This window comes from Lynx canadensis, chromosome E1 (genome assembly GCF_007474595.2).
Source record: "Lynx canadensis isolate LIC74 chromosome E1, mLynCan4.pri.v2, whole genome shotgun sequence".
Classification (NCBI taxonomy): Eukaryota; Metazoa; Chordata; class Mammalia; order Carnivora; family Felidae; genus Lynx; species Lynx canadensis.
This window is the reverse complement of record NC_044316.2, coordinates 4,085,684-4,110,211: the sequence shown is the minus strand read 5'-3', so window position 1 is coordinate 4,110,211 and position 24,528 is coordinate 4,085,684. Positions and strand designations below refer to the sequence as shown.

General features: G+C 50.2%; 2 protein-coding genes across 2 annotated transcripts in view; one reads left to right on the top strand and one right to left on the bottom strand.

Annotated features, from left to right (window-relative positions):
* The window catches only part of GLP2R (glucagon like peptide 2 receptor), a 52,073-nt gene extending 49,546 nt beyond the window's left edge, over positions 1 to 2,527 (bottom strand). The window contains exon 1 of the mRNA XM_030296149.1: positions 2,429 to 2,527. Coding sequence (XP_030152009.1) covers positions 2,429 to 2,527 — 99 coding nt within the window. The remainder of the gene's footprint in view (positions 1 to 2,428) is intronic.
* Positions 2,528 to 5,793: 3,266 nt separating this feature from the next.
* On the top strand, positions 5,794 to 22,930 carry GSG1L2 (GSG1 like 2). Its single transcript, XM_030296451.1, has 5 exons — positions 5,794 to 6,100; positions 14,591 to 14,638; positions 16,278 to 16,430; positions 18,220 to 18,331; positions 22,200 to 22,930. The coding sequence occupies exons 1-5, from the start codon at positions 5,794 to 5,796 to the stop codon at positions 22,453 to 22,455; spliced, it is 876 nt and encodes a 291-aa protein (XP_030152311.1). The 3' UTR covers positions 22,456 to 22,930.
* The last annotated feature ends 1,598 nt before the right edge of the window (positions 22,931 to 24,528 follow it).

The following is a 24,528-nucleotide window of genomic DNA, read 5'->3' as shown; positions in this document are numbered from 1 at the left end:
AGGCTTGCTAATAGGAATGATGTTGCACCGAAAATATTCACAGTTAAACGTTTGAGCACATCTTCATTTTCTTAGGAGAAATTCCTTCAATTGGAATTTCTGGGCCAGAGAGGATACACATTTTTAAAGGGTTCTGGTAACATAGCGCCAAACTGTCCTCGCCAAACTTTTTTTAATTTAAAAATATGCACCTTTTTACACTCTCATCAGCAATGCACGAAAGAGTCACAGATTTGTTTCTCCAAGAGCCTTCGATAGAGAGTTCATGTTTTTTAAAGCCAGAGCAACTGCTAATTCACTTAAATGAGCTGGGGTGGGGGGTGGGGGGTGGGGGGTGGAACCTGCTTGGATTTAGAAACTAAACCATCCCTGAGAATTTCTCATGAAGTGAATTTTATGAAGACTTTCTGCTAGAAAACATGCCATGGTCATTAATATTCCAGGCAGGGAAAGCATCTGTGAGCAAAATCCATCATGAAAGTCTACGCAAAGCCTCGTCGTGTAAACATCTGGAGGGAAAATATGGGTTTTTAAGACTGAGAACCAAGAGCGGGGCGGGGGGGGGGGGGGGACATTGGGGCTATAGATGCACACTGGAGGACAGACAGAGGAAAGAGCTTCTAGAAATAGACGCGGATGGCAGACCGGAGACACTGCTCGCTTGGAAAGAGTATTGATTGTGAGAATGCCAAATGATAGAGCTGAGGTGTGGCTTTCTCAGTGTCATAAGCCGGCCTGACACATTGCAAATTTCGCTGCCGTAACATATATACGTATATATTCCGTATGTCGACAGCTCCCAAAGGAATGCCAGGGAAGTGAGAACACTTCAGACACCACGGGCTGACTTGACTCCTTGGTGCCACTGTTCACAAGCCACGTGATCTCAGGTGACCGTCTAACTCCCACTGACCTTAATTTCCCCGACTGTAAAATGGGCTCGCTAATAACACCTCCGTCCGAGGCTCGTGGCAGGGACCTAGCGGGATAATGCTACAGCCGCGGTGGGCACTTAGGGGACGATCGACGCGTGATCGTGTGTAAGAAGGGGAACGAGGCCAGACAGTTCTGTGTTCAGTATTAACGCGCCACGTACAGAAGATTGAAGCCAGGATGCGAGTTCCATAGGGACTCGCCCGGCAACCCGCCGGGTCTCAGGAGCACGATGGTGGCCCTCCACGAAACCATCCATCGGGCTCACATCCACGGTCCGTGAGGGCTTGAAGGCAGTCTCGGGGAGGAGTCGGATGCAGAGAATTTGGTGGGTATTTTCTGCCTGTCTGGTCCCGGGTTAGCACCAAAGAAAGCCCGATGAGGTGCACACTTACGAGATCAGGGACACAGCCCTCCCTGTTATGGGGGCAGAGGAGGCATTTCTAACAGGAGGGCCTCCCTCTCGGGGTTGCTGAGAGCACGAAATGAGTTAGTACACAGGACGTGCCAGGCACCGGCCCTGGAGAACATCGTGAGTGTTCCATCCAAGTGTTAGCTTGTGTTAGCTCTTACTGTATTTCGTTAGGACGAAAGCAGGTTGCAATACAATATTTATAATCCGAGCCTATGTTAAAAAAAAAACAAACACACAACTATATGGAAATAAATGGCAGAAAAATGTCTGAAAGTACGAGACCCCCAAAGCGAACGAGGGTGGTTTCTGGGGGATGGGAACCCAGTGATTTATAGCTGGTGCTTGTACTTCTTCAGATTGCATACGTTTAATTTTTTAACCAATGCTCATTCTATATTTTCATACTGAGAAGGAAGGAAAAGGAGAAAGGAAAGGAGGGAAAAAAAAAAAAAAAACCCACTGCCCATCAACCTAAATACTCAGGCCTGAGAAAACTGTAAAAGCAGACAAGAGGACCTATGTGACAAGTTTAAATGCTATTTACAAAAAAATTTTTAAGTTGATTTTTGAGAGAGAGAGAGAGAGAGGGAGACAGAGTGTGAGCGGGGAGGGGCAGAGAGAGAGGGAGACACAGAATCTGAAGCAGGCTCCAGGCTCCGAGCTGTCGGCGCAGAGCCCGAGGTGGGTCTCGAACCCACGAACCGCCAGATGGTGACCTGAGCCGAAGTCGGACACCCAACTGATTGAGCCACCCAGGTGCCCCTTGAACGTTATTGACAGAGTTCACGTGGGCCCTGGGAAATGCTTACATAAATGATGTCAAGGGGAAAGTGGGATTCAAAACGCTTTATACATCACGATTTCAGCTGCCTAGAAGCACGCATAGGATTTGCAGAAAACATGCCAAAATTCAAACAGCGATGGCCTCCGAATACCGGGATTGTGGTTTCTCGCTGCTTCCGTCTTAACGTTTTTCCAAACTGCCTACCAGAGCCCCACACGGCTTCTCGGATCGGAAAAGATACAAAAGCGGTCCTAACAGCAATCATTGTAACAATAACAGTGAGAACGCGCTCTTACTTGCTTGACGAAGACGAGGAGCAGCAGGCCGAGGACCGGGGGAGAGTGCTTCCCGGAGGCGGGGAGAGGCCTGGCCCCCCGGGCAACGGGGGTGCCCATGGGCAGCGCGTGGACTCCAGGGGGGGGACCCCGCTTCCTTCTCCGGGGCGCCGCCCCGCTCGGTGCCGGCCTCCCCTTCCTTGCCGCGACTTCACAAGTGCGGGCACGCTTCTAGAAAGGTCCGAGATGTACCACAGGCGGCCTCCCGCTGCATTCTTCCCTGCACGGGGCGGGGGGGGGGGGGGGGGGGGAATGTTTGCACAAACCCAGTGCGCGCACGCGGGGAGGAGCGCCTCCGAACCGGTCTAGAGCCACCTACCGAATCTGCAGGGTTTCTCAGAAGCCGGCGGCTCATCCCCCGCCCCGGCCCCCACCCCGAGGGCAGGGAGATTTTTCCCAGACCTTCCCCAAGTCGGCTCTGCTCCCAGGGACTTCCTCAGCAGAGGCCGCCCCGGGAGGAAAAGCCGGGCGGGCAATCGGCCCCGCTTCCGAAGCCCCCGCTCAGCGCACAAGGCCACCTCCGGTTCCAGCTGCCCTTCAGCAGGACAGGGTGGGCCCGGTTCCAGCTGTGCGGTGGGCGTCTTGGTGAGGGGGTTGCGTTTCTTACTAAGGCAGCAGCTCGTCCTGGCCGCGAGGGCAGGGTCTCCTCCTGGGGGGCCCCGTCTATGTTAACACTTCCAGGGAGAGCTCAGGTCCGGACCCAGGTCCTGAAGCAAAGCCCCCAGTGGGGGCCCCGGGCCCCGTCTACACCAGAGCACAAGGACGAGGGGAAAAGGCAACTAACATGTTTGTAGTTTCACACAGGGGCATTTGCACACGAGCTTTCGGCCCACCGCCTGCTTCCTTTGCCCTCACGATGGTCCGGTGAGGGCGTGATCATGTCCCCACTTGACAGATGAGCAGGTGAGGTCCAGAGAGGTTAGGATGCTTGCTCAAGGCCACACAGCAGTAAATGGGAGAGCCGGGGTTACCCAGAATCACCTGCCACGGTTACTTGGCCACGTGCTCTATCTCACCTTAGGTCTGCAGGCCTTGTTCCTTTGTGCTGGTGGGTTCCTCGCGGGGCCTCTGAAAGGCTCCATTCGGCCCTTCTCACCTCACCTCTCCCCGTCCAGCCCAGAGAGGCCCAGGAGGAAGAGGTCCTGACTGGATGCAACGCAGTCTGCAAGAGACAAAAAAGATTGTGTTTTCATTTAGTTTACTCTTGCTTTTCTCTCCATTCAAGTTCGAACAGGGGGGCTCACCTGCGCTCACTTATCTGAGTAAATGATTGCTGAACCGTGGGGGAGAAACAAGCAAACATCGCTTATTGGAAATCCTTGCAGATCTTGGGGCTCCCAGGGGGCTCAGTCGGTTGAGCGTCCGACTCATGACCTCAGCTCAGGTCGCGATCTCATGGTTCGGGGGTTCAAGCCCCACGTTGGGCTCTTTGCTGGAAGCACAGAGCCTGCTGGGGATTCTCTCTCTCTCTGCCCCTCCCCTGCTTGCATTTTCTTTCTCTCTCTCTCAAAATAAATAAATGCACTAAAAAAAAAATTTAATTAAAAAAAAAAAAAGAACAAGCATCCTTTTTTCCCTGAAGGGACAGGAGTCTGGGCCACGCACGAGCTCTCGGCTGCTGGACAGGTGCCATCTAGTGATGAAACGTGGTAACTCCTCTTCCCAAGACATGGGTGGCCAACCCCACAAATGCAGGGCTCACAGGAGGAGCCAGCAGGAGGCAGAGAGTGACAGTGACCCACAGGGCACTGCCCTTCTCCCCTGCCCGCCCAGCCCGGTGATTCTCTGGTACATCTGGGGGCACATCTGGGGGGTCATACAGTCTAGGACCCGTGTGTTTCCATGTAGGACCACGTGGAACCTTCTGTGATGTTTTTCCTGTTCTTATTCCTGCATCAGGGTCCTCCGCCCGAGAAGTGACTGTAGTGTCCTCTGTGTCACCACTCCCGGAGAGCCCCCATGATAAGGACAGGACCCAGGGTGCCAATGGGTGTGCCTGCCGGCTTTGGAGACCCCGGGACGGTGCTGGGTGCCACACCCCTGCTCTACACAGCCCCGAGGCCCCAGAGGAGGCTGCCTGAACCTTGAGTCTCTCCGTCCCCGAAGCAGGACGTTGTCTTTGGCGGTCCCTGTCTCCGTAGGGTGGGGCAGGGAGCAGGCTGTGGCAGGCTGCGGGATCCCGAATTTCTGGAACCCAACCCTGAGCACCCCAATGGATGCAAAAGGCAAGCGGGGGGTGGTCCAGACTCACCCAGACACCTGCCCATATGCCCCTGGTCTTCATCAAGCACCGACCTCCTCCATACAAACCAAAGCGCGGAAGCAACCCAAGTGTCCGTGGACAGATCGACAAACAAAACGTGGTCTGTCCACACCGGGGATGCCACAGAACCTTCCAAAGGAAGGAAATTCTGGGGGCGCCTGGGGGGGCGGCTCAGTTGGTGGGTTGTGAAACTTTTGATCTTGGGGTCGTGAGTTTGAGCCCCACGTTTGATGTAGAGATGACTTAAAAAATATCTGGGACGCCCTGGGGGGGGCTCAGTCGGTTGAGCGTCCGACTCTTGGTTTCGACTCAGGTCATGATCTCACCGTTTGTGAGTTCGAGCCCCTACATTGGGCTCTGTGCTCACAGCGTGAAGCCCGCTTGGGATTCTGTCTCTCTCTCTCTCTCTCTCTCTGCCCCTCCCCCATTCACTATCTCCTCTAAAGAAATAAAAGGAAACTTAAAAAATACATAAAAACAAAGGAAGGAAACTCTGACCCCCGCTACGACACGGGTGAACCTTGAGGACATTACACTGAGTGAAAGAAGCCGCTCAGGAAGAGAGGGTACTGCATGACCCCACCTGTGTGAGATCCCCGGAGTGGCCGGGTTGGTAGAGACAGGAAGCGGACTGGCGGGTGCCCGGGCCGGGGACAGGGAAGGGGAGCTCCGCCCCCGGGGTCCCAAGATGAAGAGGGGACTAGAGACTGGGACACAGCAGTATGAAAGTAGAAAATGGTCACCATGGTGAATTTCGTCTTGTGCGTATTTTACCCCGGGTTTAAAAAGACAAAAACAGAGCCGGCATCGTCCTACACACCCACACCCTGGGGAGGGTGGGGGCGCGAACGCAGCTGATGGGAACACGTCGGCTTCGTGCTTTCTTTCTCCCGTGGCTTCTCAGGCCACAGGCGCGCACACGGGCGTCACACGCTGGGGGGCCCCCGGGGATGGGAGAGAAGCCCGTAAGGGTGCCAGATGGCAGGGCTGAGAGGGGCGGGCAGCACGCGGAGGCGGGGAGGCGGCCCGCTGCTCATCCCGAGGCCGCACGCCTCCTCCAGTCATGGACGGGGCCGGGAGACAGCAGGTGCACGCCCTACTTCCCGTCTGCCTCGCCCTGGCCTTCTCCCTCGCCGCCCTGGGCAGCAGCCACTGGTGCGAGGGGACCCGCAGGGTGGCAAAGCCTCTGTGCCAGGACCATCCGGGAGGGCTAGGATGCATTCATCTCAACAGGGGCCACGGCGGTGGCAGGAGGGACGACGAGAGCCAGGCCGTCCAGTACATTTGGGAGACGGGAGACGACAGGTTCATCCAGAGCCGGTTCCACGTGGGGCTCTGGCAGTCCTGTGAGGAAAACCTCGGCAGCGCAGGTGAGCGAGCGTGGCCGCAGGTGCCGGGGGTGGGGGCGACAGAGGCAGGGGCTCGGGAGCCAGGCTGCCTGGGTTTGAATCCCAGTGCTGCCGCTGACAGCCTCTGTATCCTTGGGTGAGCTTCTTCACCTCTCTGGGCCTCCGTTTTCTCATCTGTGAAATAGGATGACAGCAGTATGTCAGCAAGAATTATTATAAGGCGTAAATGACTGGCTTCCCTGCCTTGCAACAGTGCCTGATGTGGGGCGTTTGTAAGAATGCGCTTTGACCATTTGCTAGTGTCTACCCAATCCCCCGAGAACCCAAAGTGGCCCCGTCTGACCCCAAGCCGCATCCTTGTGCTTTTTAGGGGGTCTTGAAATGGCAGGTTCTCAGGGGCACCTGGGGGGCTCCGTCGGTTAAGCGTCCGACTCTTGATTTCAGCTCAGGTCATGATCTCACGGTTCGTGGGCTCGAGCCCCGCATCGGGCCCCACACTGATAATGTGGAGCCTTCTTGGGATTCTTTCTGTCTGCCCCTTACTCTATCTCTCCCCCAAAATAAATAAATAAACTTAAAAATAAAATTTAAAAACTTACAAAAAAAAAGAAATGGCAAGTTCTCTTGGAAAATTGACTTTTATCATCATCGGTGGGAAAGGATCCTCCCTCTTGGGGGGCACCTTCAAGAAGTAAGAATCCTTAACAAGCTAGACCTTTGTCTCTGGAAATCCTTGCAATAACCCTGCAGAGTAGATATTATTTCCTCAGCTCACAAGTGAGGAAACTGAGGCTCAGAGTTTCAGGTCATATGGCTGGCGAGCCCAACCCTGCTTTTGCCATATTACTCAGCCCTGGTTCCATATCTTTTGAACTTCTGCCAGTTGGTAAGGGAAATGGGAGAGGAAGACAAGAGAGAAGAGGGAAGGGAATGGTTGGTATTTGGAACACCTATTTCAGAAAAAAAAATTTTTTTGTTTTACATCCTAAGGAACTGAGGAGGGAGGAGCTGAACTCTGCAGTGTCATACAGCCTGAGGGCAAACCCAAATCCATGCTTGGGGCCACAATGCTCTGCCCTTCCTACTAGAAAAGCACACCCGTCAAGGTGGAAAGGAGAGGACCTCCCCCCCTTTTTTCTCTTGACCTCAGGCTTAACACATTAAATTTCTTGACCAGCTTTTTGTTTTCCCTGGAGTTTCTAATTGCCTTTTTTTCATCCTTATAGCATTAGTGGTTTCTTCTGAGGTCTAAGTAAAAGTCTCCAAGTAGGAACCCTCTCAATGCTGCTTACCCCTCTCCATCCTGCCCCACTGGGGGCCACCAGTGCCTAGTCTTACCCTTCTATGTGTCCCCGTCAGTACATATGGCCTTTGCTTTAAGTGTGGTACACACAATACAATAGTACCTAGAGCTAAAGCTACTGGAAGGGCCTCCTGCCCCTCTCCTCTGGGGGGTGCCACTATCTTCCTATACGTCCTCTCTCTCTACCCCCACAGACACAGGAGGCTCATGATCCTGCATTCTGGAGGGCACTGAAGGCAGTCTCAGATTTTCAGTTTGGAAAATATAGTCACCAAACCCATAGGCAAGTTGCTTGGGAATTTCCACTCCCCTTCCAAGTCCCCATGTGAGGTCTGCCTACTTCTATTTCCATAGCTGCATATAAGCACCACTCCGGTTATCAAATGTTTGTTGTGCATGAGAATCGCCCAGCAAGTTAATACAAGTCCAGGTGCCCAGTGCAGGAGATTCTGGTTCCATAGATCTAAATGGGGTCTAGATATCCACAGTCTTTTAAAAAAAAAAAAATATATATATATATATATATATATATATTTAAGTAAGGTAATATTTATACATAGATAAGAGATCAAATCATTTAAAAACACTTATAAGAGAAACCAACAGTCCCCTGCTACCTTCCTGCTCTATAACCTGGTCCCACCCTTCAGAGAAACCACTTTTAGCTCAGTTGTTTCTTCTGGTATTTGCCTCCATGTTTCAAAAACCATATGCTGTCTTCATGTTAGACATGATTCATTAACTTCCTGTCATGACAGATAAGGATAAATCTCTCATACCACCACATCCCATGTCTGTTCTCCCATCTTCCTAATATACTTATATTGTTGTTTTCTATAAATCAATAAACCAATAATTATTTAGACTGTATAGATATTGTTCATTACAGAATCAAGGAGGTGCTATCAGTACATTAAATTTCTTGTACAGCCTTTTGCTTTCCCTGGAGTTCCTAATTGCCTTTTCTTTTCCCATCCTCATAGCATTGCTTTTTATTCCCCTCAGCTCTCTTTTCTATCTGGTGTTATCTGTATCTCTAATAAGCTCCCCTGGTGATTAAGACACACACCAGGGTTAGAGAAGCATGCCCTGGAGTATAGCAAAGCCCTCTGGAAAGGGCGTTCCAAGCAGCATGGAACAAATTCACTAAAAAGCATTTCCTTGTCAAGCACAAGATGAGGGGAATGGGGGGATACAAAGGTGAGTGGACTACAGTGGTGAGGATCGAGATGAAACTAAAACAAGGAAAAATATGACCATGGTTACCACAAAGATTCACATATGATATTGGAATAGAAAGGAGAAAGAGGTTATTCACAGCTCTGGGCATGGCGAAGGCTTCATAAAGGAGGTGGCCACTGTACCAGGCCTCCAAGCAGGACTGTGATTTTAATAGATGGAGATTAGGATATTCCAGGCAGACAGGACAGAGTGTCTGAGGCAAAACAGTCCAGGTATTTGCATTAGAACACAAAGCAGGGTGGAAGGGGAAGCCTCGTTACAGAAGAACTTAACCCACGTGTCTCTTCAGTGTCACCCGAGGCAACTCTCCTCCCCTGCCACGCAAGGTCACGGTCACTCCAGGACAAGGATCTGGGCAAGACAGCAAGACAGTGTTCCCTAGAAAGAAACACCTAAATGAACAAGATGAGAAGCACTGCTTCTCAGGAGCCAGGAAATTAGACACCTGTCCCTGAGCTTTCTGGTAAAAACCTGTGACCCAGGTGGGAGGAGGGGGGCTTTCTCGACCTAAGCAGAGGCCGACAGCAGAGTTATGGGGCCGTGAGAAGACCTTTCACACTTCTTCCTCTAGAGACCCGGAATCTCCTTGACATTCTACCAACACACACACACACACACACACACACACACACACACACACACAACCTTCTCGTGGATCACACCTCTGCAAGGTTTTTAAATATATTGTCAGGAACACAGGCTGAATTCTAAGGAGGGTTGATGTTCTCAACGTTTCATGGACAAAGCCAAGTAGAAATAAAGAGTGAATTCTTGACTCCTTTCTGATTTATGTGCATCTTATATACTTTTTTTTTAATTTTCTTTTTTTTAATGTTTTTATTTATTTTGGGGACAGAGAGGGACAGAGCATGAGCAGGGGAGGGGCAGAGAGAGAGGGAGACACAGAATCCGAAGCAGGCTCTAGGCTCTGAGCTGTCAGCACCGAGCCCGATGCAGGGCTCGAACTCACAAACCATAAGATCGTGACCTGAGCTGAAGTCAGATGCTCAACCGACTGAGCATCCCAGGTGCCCTCATTCTTTGTAAAAGTCTTACCCAGACTCCCTCTTTCCCCCCACAGTGCCCAAAACTCAACTGAAGAGAAGTTGTCTTATAATTGCCAATGAATAATTTTGTGTCTATCAATCCAAAAAAAAACCCTCTGCTCACATTTTTTATGCTTCCTAAGATAATAAGTTCATCCGAGTAAACTACAGTCTCTAAATACCATCATCACTTTATTAAGAGCCAAGAAGAAGCATGTTCTCCAGAACACCTTTTTTTCCCTTGGAGAGATATGATCACCTTCATGTGTTATGAGACGCTCCCAGAGCAAAAAGCTTAGAATGAAATTTTTACTAAAGAGTAACTAAATTAACAGCAAACACACAAAGGAATAAAACAAAAGATACATGCCACAGGTCGCAAACCAATGCCCACAGAAGGTGGTAACAAAAGCAAATGAAGCAAGGTCATCAGAGAATACCAATGACCTTGAAACCTCATCCCCAGATAAAGAGGCAGCCCCTGGCTCAGCTCAACTTTATGGTCATGAGGGCTTACGTGCTCAATGTTGTCAGATCCTCCGAGTTTTCCAGAAAAGAAAAATACTTGGATGTCCCCGTGAAAATCCCCAATTTTAAAGCATCTCGAAAACATTGCATAGGACCAGGAAAACACATTGGCCACGGAATATAGCCTGGGGCCCCCAGTTGAAGATCAGTCCCCATAAACATCTGCTCGTAAGTCTCATTTATCACAAGTGTCTGGGAGATTTGGGGTAGACGACAGAAAAGGATTACTCCCCTACTCATGCATACTCTCTCTCTCCCAAAAATAAATACACATTAAAAAAAAAAAAAAAAGAAAAGAGAAGGATTACAGCTGGAGGTGAACGGGAGGGCACCCAAACTGCTCAAAGAGAGAGTCCTGGAGGAGGGGGGAGCTCAGGACACCTGACAGTAAGGACTCTATCCTGGGGAGGGTGCCCCTTGATCCGAGAAAGCCCAGGAAAGGGGTCTCGGGAAGTCCAACACCCCCTCCCCAGCTCTGATGTCCCCAGAAGCGTCCCTGGATCTTTTCCTTCTGAATCAGCTCTGTCCTTGCAAAAGCTGACCTTCCAGGGGAGGCTTATCCGGAGTGTGATTTTAGGACATCCTCTGCAGAAGCCACCTTCTCCCATTCCTTTATGCCATGGTCTAAAGTGCCTTTAAATTTTTTTTTAATGTGTTTATTATTGAGAGACAGAGACAGAGCATGAGCAGGAGAGGGGGAGAAAGAGAAGGAGAGACACAGAATCGGAAGCAGGCTCCAGGTTCCGAGCCATCAGCACAGAGCCTGACGCGGGGCTCGAACCCACAGACGGAGAGATCATGACCTGAGCTGAAGTCGGACGCTTAGCCGACTGAGCCCCCCGGGGGCCCCTGCCTAACGTGCCTTTAAAGGGGTGCAGCGCCTCTGATCCCACACTCTGAAATGGAGATTTGAAATGAAAGTGTCCAATCAATGAGCCAAGAAAAGGTGTCCGTCTCCAATTCTTCGCTGTTGCACTAAACCCCAAAGGTCAAGGACAGAGGGGCCTGGGCACCCCATAGAGGGGAGGGGGTGAGGAACAAGCAGACAGAGATGCTGGAGTCCAGCACTGGGGACCCGGACACCAGTTCCCAAGCTGGCATGTTGCCCTGCTTGGCTGGTGAAACTCTATCGCCAAGCTCCGTTAACACCCGCCTCTCTGGCTTCGTGGGATTTATGAAGATTTTTCCTTTTAATCCCGCTGGCCTCATTCAAAAGGAACACCATTTCTGAGGATTCAAATTAATCAAGGGGTCACAACGGCCTGACATCTGGCCCAGGCTGACCTCAGCCTTCTGAGCTATTGTGAATTCTCCTAATCTCCTTGGCCGGCCTCCGCTTTCTTTTCTGCCCTGCCCCTGGCTCTGCACCTGGCCTCCATTTTATTCCTGAGAGAAAGGGCGGCCCTCCAAGGAAGGCAAGAGAGAGAATTCGTCCTCCGTGCATTATGGAGAAAGACAGCAGGTGGGTGATGTGCATAAGGCACTGGGTCTCAGGTGTTTCGATTCCTGACTCTACCGACCTATTTGCGCCTGGCCTCCAGATCTGTAAAATGTGGCTGTGTGCACTTGTCTTTATTGATAACAAAACACTCAAAAAGAAAACAAAAACACAAGGCAGTTCACAGAATACTTTCGCAACTTTGTCATTGGAGGACTTCTATCACACCCATTTCACAGATGAAGAGACCGAGGTTCAGAGTGGTCCGATTACTGAATGGCAGAACCAGGCACAGAAGCCAGGCCTTGAAGATTTACGTGCCCCATTCTGTCCTTGACACGCACTTGTTCCCCCCCTGCCGGCCTCACTCATTGGGTCTCGTGGGGATGACGTGGGGGCTTACATGAAGAAGCACTTGCCGGCCCCAAAAGGGCTCTCTGAGAGCAGCGTGTGAGTGTGGAGATGTCCCCAGTGCAATGGCGACTTCCTTGGTCCAACCAGGAAAAACTGGCCGAAGTTTTGCTGCTGCGACCCTAACACCGTGCCCACTGCCAAAATCGGAGAATCTTCAGGAAAACGGTTGCATCCATCCAAAGTGGGCTTAATTCAAAAGCTGAATGGGCCACCGCGGCTACAGATTGGCAGACGGGTCCCCAGGGCTGTCATCCTCACCCCCAGGCTGTGTAAGTGCCCTCCCTTGGGTCATGTGACGGGTAAAGCCTGCGACACGTTCGCCAGAAAGAATCCCATCGGGGCAGCTCCACCAAGTGGCTGTATCATAAACCCAGCCTTTGTTCCTCTTCTTCCCAGAGCCCAGCAGAGGCGCAGGGCAGACGTGGGAAGCAATGAGGCCCCAGGGCGCTTGGTGTTTCGTGAGGACAAGCGTGGCCAATCTGAAGGTCTGTGGCATTTAGACATGCACCACCGTGAGCGTGCACCTGTTCGTGCGGACGGTCCTTCCCGCATGAGCCTGACGCCGTAGAAGGTGAACCAAAGGGAAGGGCTGTGTGTTGAGGAAGCAAGGCCCTCAAAGAAGAGGAACCTTGACTCAGCACTGGAGGAATAGGGAGCCACTGCAGGTTCTTGAGTAGGAGAGTTACCTGGGGTTTTCTCTCCTACAAAGGAGAAATAATTTCTGCGGTCTAAAGATGCTCCCCCAAGCTTCCTTCCGTCCCTGAAAACTTCCAGGAAAGGTAGGTGACGTGACCCTGGCCCTCAGGATACTTACAGTGTGCTATATTTAATAACAATCTGTGCCCTAACCACATGCAAACAGCCCCCAGTACAACTCATTTTATTTCAGGGAGATTTCGGTGCGTAGGAACTGAGAGCGGCTTTCCTGTCCATTATTTCATTAAATCCTTGACGCGAGGCCAACGCGGGGACCACTAAGCTTGGTTTAGGGCTGAGAAAGCCATTCCTTTGGAGAGGCAGTGATCTGTGCCCCAACTGGCCCTGTTTTAGTTCCCACCAGCCCAGACGGGGAGCAGCTCCGGGGCTCAGGCTTGTCTGCATCCTCCGGCACCTTCCGGGCTGTGCACCAGATTGCATCCAGTCAGTGATGCAGCGGGGGCGGTGTCCTAATGCGGCCCGAGTCCTAATGCTCCTGTACCAGTCACTTACCCTCAGGGGTCCTTGGGGCCACTCCCCTGAACTCTGCAGGGAAGAAGCAGATGATTGTGCAGGCATCTGGGCATCTGTCATGGCAGACGATACTCCCAGGCTTCCGGGACCCTTCCGGAACACGAAATAAGCAGCCTCTGGTGCACACGCAGTAACTCCCCCCCCGTCCTTCCATGCTCCAGAAAGCACGGTGGGATGCCAGCAGCGAGGTCACTCGGTACCAGCTCTGAATCTGCTCCAGTGTGTTTTTTAAAATCATTACAGGGGCGCCCGGGTGGCTCAGTCGGTTAAGCATCTGACTTCAGCTCAGGTCATGATCTCATCGTTCGTGAGTTCAAGCCCCGCGTCGGGCTCTGTGCTGACAGCTCAGAGCCTGGAGCCTCTTCTGATTCTGTGTCTCCCTCTCTCTCTGCTTCACTCCCCTGCTTGCACTCTGTTTCTCTCTCACACACACACACACAAATAAACATTAAAAATTTAAAAAAAACAATACAAACTTTGTTCCTTTCCCTCTAACCAGAGACAAACTGAGACTCATACCATAACGGATGCTGTTTGGGAAGGTGAGAACCTGTGGTCTAAGGCTCGCAGTATCAGCCCAGACGGGCTGGATTATGCCTCAGTAACAAACAACCCCCAAATCCCAGGGGTTTAAATCAACAAGTTCATCCCTAGTTCATTCTGCATGTATTTTTTAGGTTGGCGAAGGGTGACTCCTCCCCACAGCTATCCAGGGACCCAGGCTGATGGGGACTCCATCGGGACAGGCGCTTCTGTGATCACAGAGACAGGGGAACAAGAACCAGAACATTGGCTCTTAAAGCTTCTGACCAGAAGTGACCCACCCCATGCCAGCTCCCAGTTCATTGGCCAAAGGAAGTCCTATGGCCAAGCCTGGATTCACCACGATGGGATTGAATCATGTTCCTGTTGGGGGGTGGGTCGGGTGGGTAGGGGGGCCAGCACATGTCTGTGAACAGTAAAGCCATCTGCCACATCCCCCAATCCTTGTTCGAAATGACCTGGGATAGGGGCGCCCGGGTGGCTCAGTCAGTTGTGCGTCCGACTTCGGCTCAGATCATGATGTCATGGTTCCCGAGTTCGGGCCCCGCCTCGGGCTCTGTGCTGACAGCTCGGAGCCTGGAGCCTGCTTGGGATTCTGCGTCTCCCTCTCTCTCTGCCCCTCCCCCACTCATGCTCTGTCTCTCTCTCCCCATTAAAATGACCCTGGATAGACTGAAGGTGCTCGAAACACAGTCTGTCCCTAAGAGAGTGAGGGTGCTAGAAACACAGTTACTCCTCCTTATGAGTATATTCTCTTTGTGTTCTAGGTGAAAAGTGTAGAAGTTTCCAGAGTATAATACCAGCTGAAGAACACGGTAAATACCCATGTTCTGTCCACCAGGGCGCCTCACAGCGTGGGTCACTTTGATTGTGTGTGTTGGGGGAGACGGGGGGAGGGGCGGAGACACGAGAGAGCTCTTTGTGGTTTTTCCACAAAGTCAAGTCCAAGCGCTGGAACCACCTGCCCCCTGCATGTGCCCTGTAGTCGTCAGGGGCTCTGGAAAAGGTGGTACAACCGACCTTGCCGGCGGGGAGGGGCGGGAAGCCCTGACCGGTAGTGTTTACCGGGTCCCAGGGCACGCATACGCCCACAGCGGCCCACGGCGGACGCAGGGCTGGGAAGAGATGGGCTCCCGCACGCTTCGTCTTGTCTGTGCCGCTCATCAAATCCGTGATGGTTTCGCGGGGTCTGTTTCCCCAGCGGGAGTGCAGGTTTTGTGAAAGCTGGATCTACACCTGTTTCGCCCATTGCTGGGGCCCCAGGACGCAGCTCACAGACACCAGCTTCCCTCCCTGTTCCTCTGTCTTCTTACCTCCACCTGCAGCACAGTGTCTCCTAGAAGCGGGCGGGATGCCCTCCGGAGGGCAAAGAAACGGCCCACACAGATACAAACAAGGTTTCGGGATCTCTAACCAGGGCTCCTAAACGCTCAGCCGCCTTCTTCCTTAAGTTTGGTGTCTTCTTTAAAAAACCAAGATTGGGGCGCCTGGGTGGCTCAGTCGGTTGAGCGTCCGACTTTGGTTCAGGTCATGATCTCCCGGTTCATGGGTTCGAGCCCCGTGTCGGGCTCTGTGCTGACAGCTCGGAGCCTGGAGCCTGCTTTGGATTGTCTCCCTCTCTCTCTGCCCCAACCCACTCGCATCCTGTCTCTCTCTCAAAAATAAATAAAACATTGTAAAAAAAAATAAAAAATAAATAAAAGGACCAAGATAAAGTCTTCTGGTCAAATCCAAACAACGTACTAACTTCTGAACTGGGGAATAGAGAGGCCACCCCCCCAGCCTCTCTCCTGCCCCACATCAGACTCCTGCTTTATTGTTGTTGTTTTTATTTTTCCCCCTCCCAGCGAAGGACAATCTTTTTTAAAAAAATATTTTTAATGTTTATTTATTTTTGAGAGAGAGAGAGAGAGAGAGAGAGAGACAGAGCATGAGCAGGGGAGGGGCAGAGAGAGAGGGAGACAATCCGAAGCAGGCTCCAGGCTTTGAGCTGTCAGCACAGAGCCTGACGCGGGGCTAGAACTCACAGACCGTGAGATCATGACCTGAGCTGAAGTTGGACGCTTAACCGACTAAGCCACCCAGGAGCCCCTGTTTTCTGTTTCTTTTTAAATGCTGACCATCTCTGTATTTTATTTTTTAATTTTTAAAAAATTTTTAATGTTTATTTTTTGAGAGAGAGACAGAGCATGAGCGGGGGAGGAGAGAGAAAGAGGGAGACACAGAATGTAGAACAGGCTCCAGGCTCCGAGCTGTCAGCACAGAGCCCGCCGCGGGGCTCGAACTCACAAACAGTGAGATCATGACCTGAGCCAAAGCTGGACGCTCAACCGACTGAGCCATCCAGGCCACCCTGTTTTTGTGTCTTAGAAGGGAACAGGATCAAAGGGTTCGACATCACGGTGCTTGTGAACTCTCCAGGCTCAGGGTCTCTATCACCCTCACACTTTGCAGGACTTTTGTGGCTGTCCATTGGGGCCGAGATCCTGAACATCCTTCTGGTGTTGACGAGTGCCGTCCTCCTGGGCTCCGGAGTGAGTTCTCAGAGCGCTGGTTTCCGCTGGCTCAAGGTGGATGCTTCTGTAGCCATCCTCACGGTGCTCGCAGGTACTTGTCGCCAGCAGCCAACAGGTGATTCCCCACAGCCTGTCCCAGCGGGAGGGACAAAGCTCCGGGCTGTCTGTCCCCACTGCCAAAGCGCAGGCTGGCTCTTCTCCTGTCAACGGCCCGTTCAGCAGGACGGCTAGCTGGTCCACTGGAGAAGTCACTGAATAAATCCCACTGGAGGGGCAGGGGGCGGGGGAAAGCAATGATGCTTTGGCTGACGGATGAAAAGAAAAGGGATGGAAAATAAAATGTATTACTGGGTCTTTATCACAACCCTGGGAAGGAGACACATGGGCTCTGAGAACAGAAATTGCCTAATGTAGCACAGTAGTTTGTCAGGAAATCCTACCTGGGTGTCAGTTCTCTGCTACGTGAGTGCTGTGTGACCCCAGGCAAGTTACTCAACCTCTCTAAGCCAGCTACCTCCAGTGGCTATAGTGATGACTAAGTAAATGCACCTACTCTGTGGGAAGAATGCAAGAAATTGTTGCTTGCTGAAAGTCATTATCAAGCTCGATGTACGTGTAAGAATAAAGAACTCCCTTTCTTTGGGGTGGCGGTCTTCCTTCTGTATCCTCCTCTGTATCAGAGCAGCTTCATTTGGTCTCCTGAGTGGCCTTTCCATCAAGAAAAGGACCCCCAACAGATGACTTCCTTTGTTTCTCTGTCCCCATACTCCAAGCCCTGCTAACAGTGCATCAGTCCAGCTGGGAGCTCACTTCTGTGCGTGATAAGTATCAGGAGTCTTTGCCAAGCTTTATCATCAGCGAATAGGGTGATAAAATCCAATTTCTGGATCTTCATAACAAAGAGGTAGGCCATGGGCTCTTGGAGACTCCTCCCCAGGTCCTGGCACCCTCCAGTGCTCCCCTCGACCCCTGCCAAGGTCATGAGTCAGCCTCTTTCTGGATGTCTGTTCAGTTTCAAGTGTGAAAACACAGTTTCAGGTAGACTGTTGGAGGGTTTACATCACAAGGACTTTAGATGGCCCATTAATATATAAATAATTGCCCCCACCAATTAAAACTCATTTCTATTTGGGCCTCTGAAGCTGATCCCTACCTGGCCACCATTGGCCATACATTTATCCAATGAAAACACGCGTGAGATTAGACTCCCCGCAAAAGAAAGACACAACAACGAAACAGCCAGCGTTTAAAAATGAAATCCAAGGCAACTTTCTTGGGTTTTTTAATGTTTATTTATTTCGAGAGAGAGAGAAAGAGCTCGAGCGGGGGGGGGGGCAGAGAGAAAGGGAGAGAAAGAATCCCAAGCAGGCTCCATGCCATCAGCACAGAGCTCGAGGTGAGGCTCGAACTCACAAAATGTGAGATCATGACCTGATCCGAAATCAAGAGTTGGATGCTCAACCGACTGAGCCACCCAGGCTTGCCCCCCATACTCAGATTTTTCCCTAAAGTATCCCAGAGTTAGCAAACCATCCACACGCAAAAGAAGTAACAGAACAGAACCCCGTGGAGTGTGGCTTCAGGCCAAATGTGGTCCAAGGACCCGTCCTCTGCGCTGGGAAGGAGAGACTGGAGCATTGGTGCCTCTGAGCACAGGGACACAGGGGCATGACACACGGGGAGAGGTGGCCACGGGAGGAACAACACGTCAGAGGAACACACGCCATATGCATTCACGACAACGAGGAATTGGTATGAACGTGAGACGGGGGATCTGCTTGGAAGGGTTCAAGAAGGACGCTCCTGGGGTTTACATCCAACTCGCGCAAGGTAGGGAAACCCCATCCCCACCTGTGGCTCACAAAGCTTTCCTTGTGCAGGGCTCCTCGGGATGGTGGCCCACATGATGTACACAACCATCTTTCAAATCGCTGTGAACCTTGGTCCCGAAGACTGGAAGCCTCAGACGTGGGACTATGGCTGGTCATACTGGTAAGTTGCTGGCCGTGGTGCCCAAGCCCCGACAGACCCGCAGGGTTACACGCAGGTTCTGTAAGACTACTGACCTTGGCCATTGCTCTGCCGTCTGACTTTGGGTTGATTTCTTGACCTTTCTGGAGCCCAGCTCTCTCATCTGGAAGATGATGAAACCTGTCTCATGTGTCCCTAGGCATTCAAAGAGATTATGTTTGTAAAATCCTTGGCAAAGAGTGAAGCCCTCAAGAAATGGGGCTCCTGGGGGCTCCTGGGTGGCTCAGTCGGTTGAGTGCCCGACTTCGGCTCAGGTCATGATCTCATGGTTCATGGGTTCGAGCCCCGCATTGGGCTCTGTCCTGATAGCTCAGAGCCTGGAGCCTGGTTCAGCTTCTGTGTCTCCCTCTCTCTCTTCCCCTCCCCTGTTCATGTTCTGTCTCCCTCTGTGTCAAAAATAAACAAACATTAAAAAATAATAATAAAAATAATAAAAAATAAATAAATGGGGATACTGATGTTATCCCATTCTTAAACATGGCTTACGGGGAAGAGTCCTAAGTTATAATGCTGCCTAATAAATACTTCAATCATGAGAGACCCTGCCCCTGCTTCTAATGGACAGATAAGTTGTGTTCCTAACAGAAAGTCTCAGCCATGTCATATTATACAGGGGCACCTGGGTGGCTCAGTCGGTTAAGCGTCTGACTCTTGATTTCAGCTCAGGTCATGATCCCAGGGTCGTGGGATTGAGCCCCACGTTGGGCTCCACGCCAAGCTTGGGATTCTCTCTCTCCCTCTCTCTCCTCCTCCCCCCACCCCTGCTTGTGATCTCTCTCAAAAAATGGTATTTGTTCCAATATCATTTTGTTTTGTTTTGTTTCCTATTACTTGTAATTACTTAACTTCTAATCAAAGAAGTACATACAAATAGTTTTTAAAACTCAAATAGTATTGAACAAGGGTGCCTGGCTATCTCAGTCAGTAGAGTGTATGACTTTTGAACTTGGGGCTGTAAGTCTGAACCCCACATGAGGTGTAGGGATTGCTTAAAAATAATATCTTTTTAAAAAATCATGGGTTGGTTAAGCGTCCAACTTCCACTCAGGTCGTGATCTCACCACTCGTGGGTTCGAGCCCTGCGTTGGGCTCTGTGCTGACAGCTCAGAGCCTGGAGCCTGCTTGGGATTCTGCGTCTCCCTCTCTCTCTGCCCCTCCCCTTGCTCTCTTTCTCTCTCAAATATAAATAAAAACATTAAAAAAATTTTTTTTTCAACGTTTATTTATTTTTGGGACAGAGAGAGACAGAGCATGAACGGGGGAGGGGCAGAGAGAGAGGGAGACACAGAATCGGAAACAGGCTCCAGGCTCCGAGCCATCAGCCCAGAGCCTGACGCGGGGCTCGAACTCACGGACCGTGAGATCGTGACCTGGTTGAAGTCGGACGCTCAACCGACTGCGCCACCCAGGCGCCCCATAAATGTTATTTATTTTTGAGAGAGAGACAGAGTGTGAGTGGGGGAGGGGCAGAGAGAGAGGGAGACACAGAATCCGAAGCAGGCAGGCTCCCAGCTGTCGGCATAGAGCCTGACGTGGGGCTCAAGCTCACAAGCTGTGAGATCACGACCTGAGGTGAAGTCACTTAACTGACTGAACCACCCAGGTGCTCTGCAATAAAGTATTTTTATTTTTTTTATTTTTTAACGTTTTTTCATTTATTATTGAGAGCAAGAGGGACAGAGCATGAGTATGGGAGGGGCCGAGAGACGGAGAGACACAGAATCCGAAGCAGGCTCCAGGCTCCGAGCTGTCAGCACAGAGCCTGATGCGGGGCTCGAACTCACGGACCGCGAGATCGTGACCTGGCTGAAGTCGGACGCTCAACCTACTGTGCCACCCAGGCGCCCCTAAATAAAAACATTTAAAGATGTTTAAAAATTGAAAATAAAATGGCATTAAACATAGCAATCTCTCAATTCTGTCTCCCCCTATCCCACTCTTCCAGCCCCAACCAAAACCCTCCACATTCCCCTCCGCTCTGGACCCCCTGCCTGGAGGTTTGCCACAGTGCTGTGAGCAGAGAGCTGTTTCTGCGCCCCATGTCATTATCTAACTTAGTTCACATTCACATTTTGTGGGAGCACATCCCCCAGTAGCTTTCTAAGAAAGGGTTCGAGGGGCAAAGATATTATTTCGTGCATATTTGGAAATGTATTTGTCCAATGCTCTATATTTGATAGTTTAGCAGCGTGCGTAATCCTTTGTTGGAAATCATTTTCCCTTAAAATGTTGAAGGTGTGGCTCAGTTCCTTCTAGAATTGACTGCTTCAGGCACGAGTTCCGTACTATTCTGATTCATGTCCCTTTATAGGTCAGCTGCTGCTTTCTACTCTTTATTATCGGTATTCTGAAACGTCAGGATAATGCACCTTGGAGGGAAAATCTCTCATTCACACTCATTCTCCCTTTCCTGTGCTTGACGGGCCCTAGAATTCACATCCTAGAATTCTGGGTTTTTTTCTGGTATTATTTCTTTGATTATTTCCATTTCTTAGCTTTCTGTTCCTTCTTTTTTACATTCTTTAAAAATGTCTTTATTATTTATTTTTGATAGTGAGCGTGAGTGGGGGAGGGGCAGAGAGAGAGAGAGAGAGAGAGACACAGAATCCGAAGCAGGCTCCGGGCTCTGAGCTGTCAGCACAGAGCCCAATGTGGGGCTCGAACCCACAAACTGTGAAATCATCTCCTGAGCCAAAGTCAGATGCTTAACCGACCGAGACACCCAGGCGCCCCATGGTTGTTTGTTTTTCAATGTTTATGTATTTTTTAGAGACAGAGTGTGAGCAGGGGAGGGGCAGAGAGAGAGGGAGACACAGAATCCGAAGCAGGCTCCAGGCTCCGAGCTGTCAGCACAAAGCCCAACACAGGGCTTGAACCCATGAACCAGGAGATCGTGACCTGAGCCGAACTCGGATGCTTAACCTACTGAGCCACCCAGGTGCCCTAGGTCTTTCTTGTTTTCTAATTATTCCTTTTCTAAATATCCTGATCTTGCTTTGTTCATGCAATAGCTTCTCCTATGTCTCTGTAGATAGTAATCAAAAGGTTTTCTTCTTGGTGTTTTCTTCTGTTCTTAGCTCTTTTCTTTGGATTTTTTCTTCTGTTTGTTGTTGGGCTTTCCCCCTAGATGCTGGTGTCCTTGAGGGTCAAGTCATGTTTAGGGATGATTGGAAACTCTGGAGCGAGTTTAGAACTTAGCTACAGTAGGCTTCTTTGTAGGTAATTGGAGGTGGAGGCTTCTCTTCTACCTGGGAATTTCGTCCCCCGAAAACACACACTCGTCACTTGGCAGAGGTTCTTTCTCTTTCATTCCTCCTTGTTCTGTGGAAGATGAAAAGTGTAGCTAGACCATCATCTCCGAACGCAACAGGCTTCCAGAGGGTGGGGATATAAAGTAACAACACGCAGGGCTGGTGTCCTGCGTTAGAGCCAAGAGCAACAATAACAAAAAAGCAACACTTCTGTATCAGCAGATTCCATGCTGAGTACTTCCCACACATTAGTTCATTAAATTCCTCACCACCGGCCTGTGTGCAGTGTTACTATCCGTCAAGTTTTGCAGACGAGGAAACTGATACAGAGAGGTGAAGTCATCAGCTCAAGGGTGCACAGTTCCTAAGAGATGGGCGTAAACCCGCAGTGCACACTGGGCACAATGACTCCGAAATCTTTTCCCTTAACAACACTGTTGGCTGGTGTCCGAAACTTGTGATCCAAAGTCCGGGTCCGAGCTCAGTGGAACTATGAGCTGGATTTTCATCAGACTGACCTCCCGCAGGAAGGAAACCATAGCCCCACACTCTTCCCTAACTGTGCCTTTTGTTGACAGCCTCGCGTGGGGTTCTTTCGCGCTCTGCATGGCTGTGTCGGTCATGGCCGTGAACAGATACACGGCAGCCCGCCTGGAGTTCACAGAGAAGCAGAGGGTACGGAAAGGCAGTAAGCACTCTCAACACAAATTCCCGGAACCCAAGGCTTCGGAAAGTGTTCGGGAAATGGAAGCTCCCAGCCCTGCCGGGCATGCCCTTGTGAGTGCATCTGAGCACCTGCCACCAAATGCCCCAGGGAAGGTGTCCATGTGCTAGCCACAACCTACCAGCTCTGCAGAGGCAGACCAGCCAGGCACTTACGTCCACAATGAACATCTCTGGGGTGGACTTCAGAAGGCTGTGGTCTGGGTAAACTTTCTACCCATCATCTTACCCTTCATTAAACACCTTTGGCTTCAGCTACTGATTCCTGGTAAAATGCCAGTATCTTTAAGTGAGATCACTCTTACAGAAGATATCAACCATTGACACTCTAGTATAAATCAGCACCTCAGGCTTTCCTGACAGTGAGTTTAATCACGGTAACCAAAGGAGATGGGACATGTGAACACTTAGGGTAAGAAGTTTTGAAGACAGGGGAAAGCAAGATTCTAACCACCAAAAGTATAAAATGTGTTGCCCGCACATGTTTGTTGACGGGAGAGTATCCAGAAATTTTTTCCCTTAATTAACAGACACAGATTGATAGCATGTGTGACTATCCCATACTTCCTTTTTTTATTTTCATCAAGAAGCCACGAATTTAAATTTAAAAAATTAGTTTTGTGTTACTTTAAATATATATTTTCTTCGAAATTTCCTAATTTCTACCTATAGTAAAATCTACTTAGAAGCATAATCAAATGATAAAACAAAATGAGAACAGCCGGATGGAATGACACCTTATCGCAACTAAGTAGAACAAATGTTGGAAATGTTGTACTTAAATTGCTAGGCACTTTTGCTTCTAAAAATAAACATTGCTATGGGGCTTCCTGGTGGCTCAGTCGACTGAGCGTTCAACTTTGGCTCAGGTCATGGTCTCATGGTTTGTGGGTTCAAGCCCCGCGTCGGGCTCTGTGCTGACAGCTCGGAGCCTGGAGCCTGCTTCGGATTCTGTGTCTCCCTCTCTCTCTGCCCCTCCCCTGCTCATGTTCTGCCTCTCTCTGTCTCTCAAAAATAAACATTTAAAAAAAATAAAAAATAAACACTGCTAAACGTGCAAGTTTTGTTTAAAGCAGTGGTATTCTGCGTGGTTCCTAATGTGTTGTTATAATATTATATAAACTTATCTTATATTTTAAACTAACATATCATCGAGGCCACAGGTTGCTGAACACATAATTTAGGTTGCTGTTTTTTTATTTAAAATAAGCTGCTAAATTATAACAACCCTAATTATGCCCTAACTTAGATTCATCTAAAGAAAGTATTCATGTGTTTAGTGAACGTGTCATTTCTGGAAAAATGAACAAACCATCCCTGAATGTTACGAATAAAATCACTTGATCTGCTTATGCCGAACGGTAGCCACAGAATAAGGAGAAATCAGCTAAGTTCTTCATGTTTGGGGCTCTAGTCAGGTATGTGCCCAATGAATGATGGTCGCATGGAATTTTGTGGTTTGTCGAACCAGGCATATTTGGACAGATGTCGGATGGATTTTTGTCAGAGTAAGCCCAACCAGGAGGGCGTGCTGAGGTCTCCTGCACTGTTTCCTCGCCTAGAGCAGGGGGGTCCGTACCCAGTGGCCTCTGCCCTCCACAGTGTACAGGGTCCTTTGTATGGTTCATAACCCCTGTGTGTCCACGTAGGAAAGGTTCACAAAGAGACACTCAGTTCGCTTTTAAAAAGCAAAGCAAGGGGCGCCTGGGTGGCTCAGTTGGTTAAGCATCAGACTCTTGATTTCGGCTCAGGTCATGATCTCGTGGTTCCTGGTTCCAGCCCCCATCAGGCTCTGTACCGACAGCTCAGAGCCTGCTTGGGATTCTCTCTCCCTCTCTCTGACCCTCCCCTGCATGCTCTCTCCCCCCCCCCCCAAAAAATAAATAAAATAAACTTAAAAAAAATGTAAAAAGCAATGCAAAACAAGACATATCTGTGCAGAATGCAGTAGAAGGTGCCAGAGAGAAAAATGCATTTTCTGGAGCCACATGAGAGAAGCTGATGTCATCGGAGGGCCCAGGTGGCACTTTGAGAGACAAGCAGTGATCAGATGCCGGGGCAGGACACAGGGTGCTTGATCCCTGAGGCTCCGGCCAAAACTGAATCTTTGCTATACCCTCTGAGCTCCCAAGACACTTTTCTTCCTTTCAAGTGTTTTAAAGTGTTGATTATATTAAAGTATAT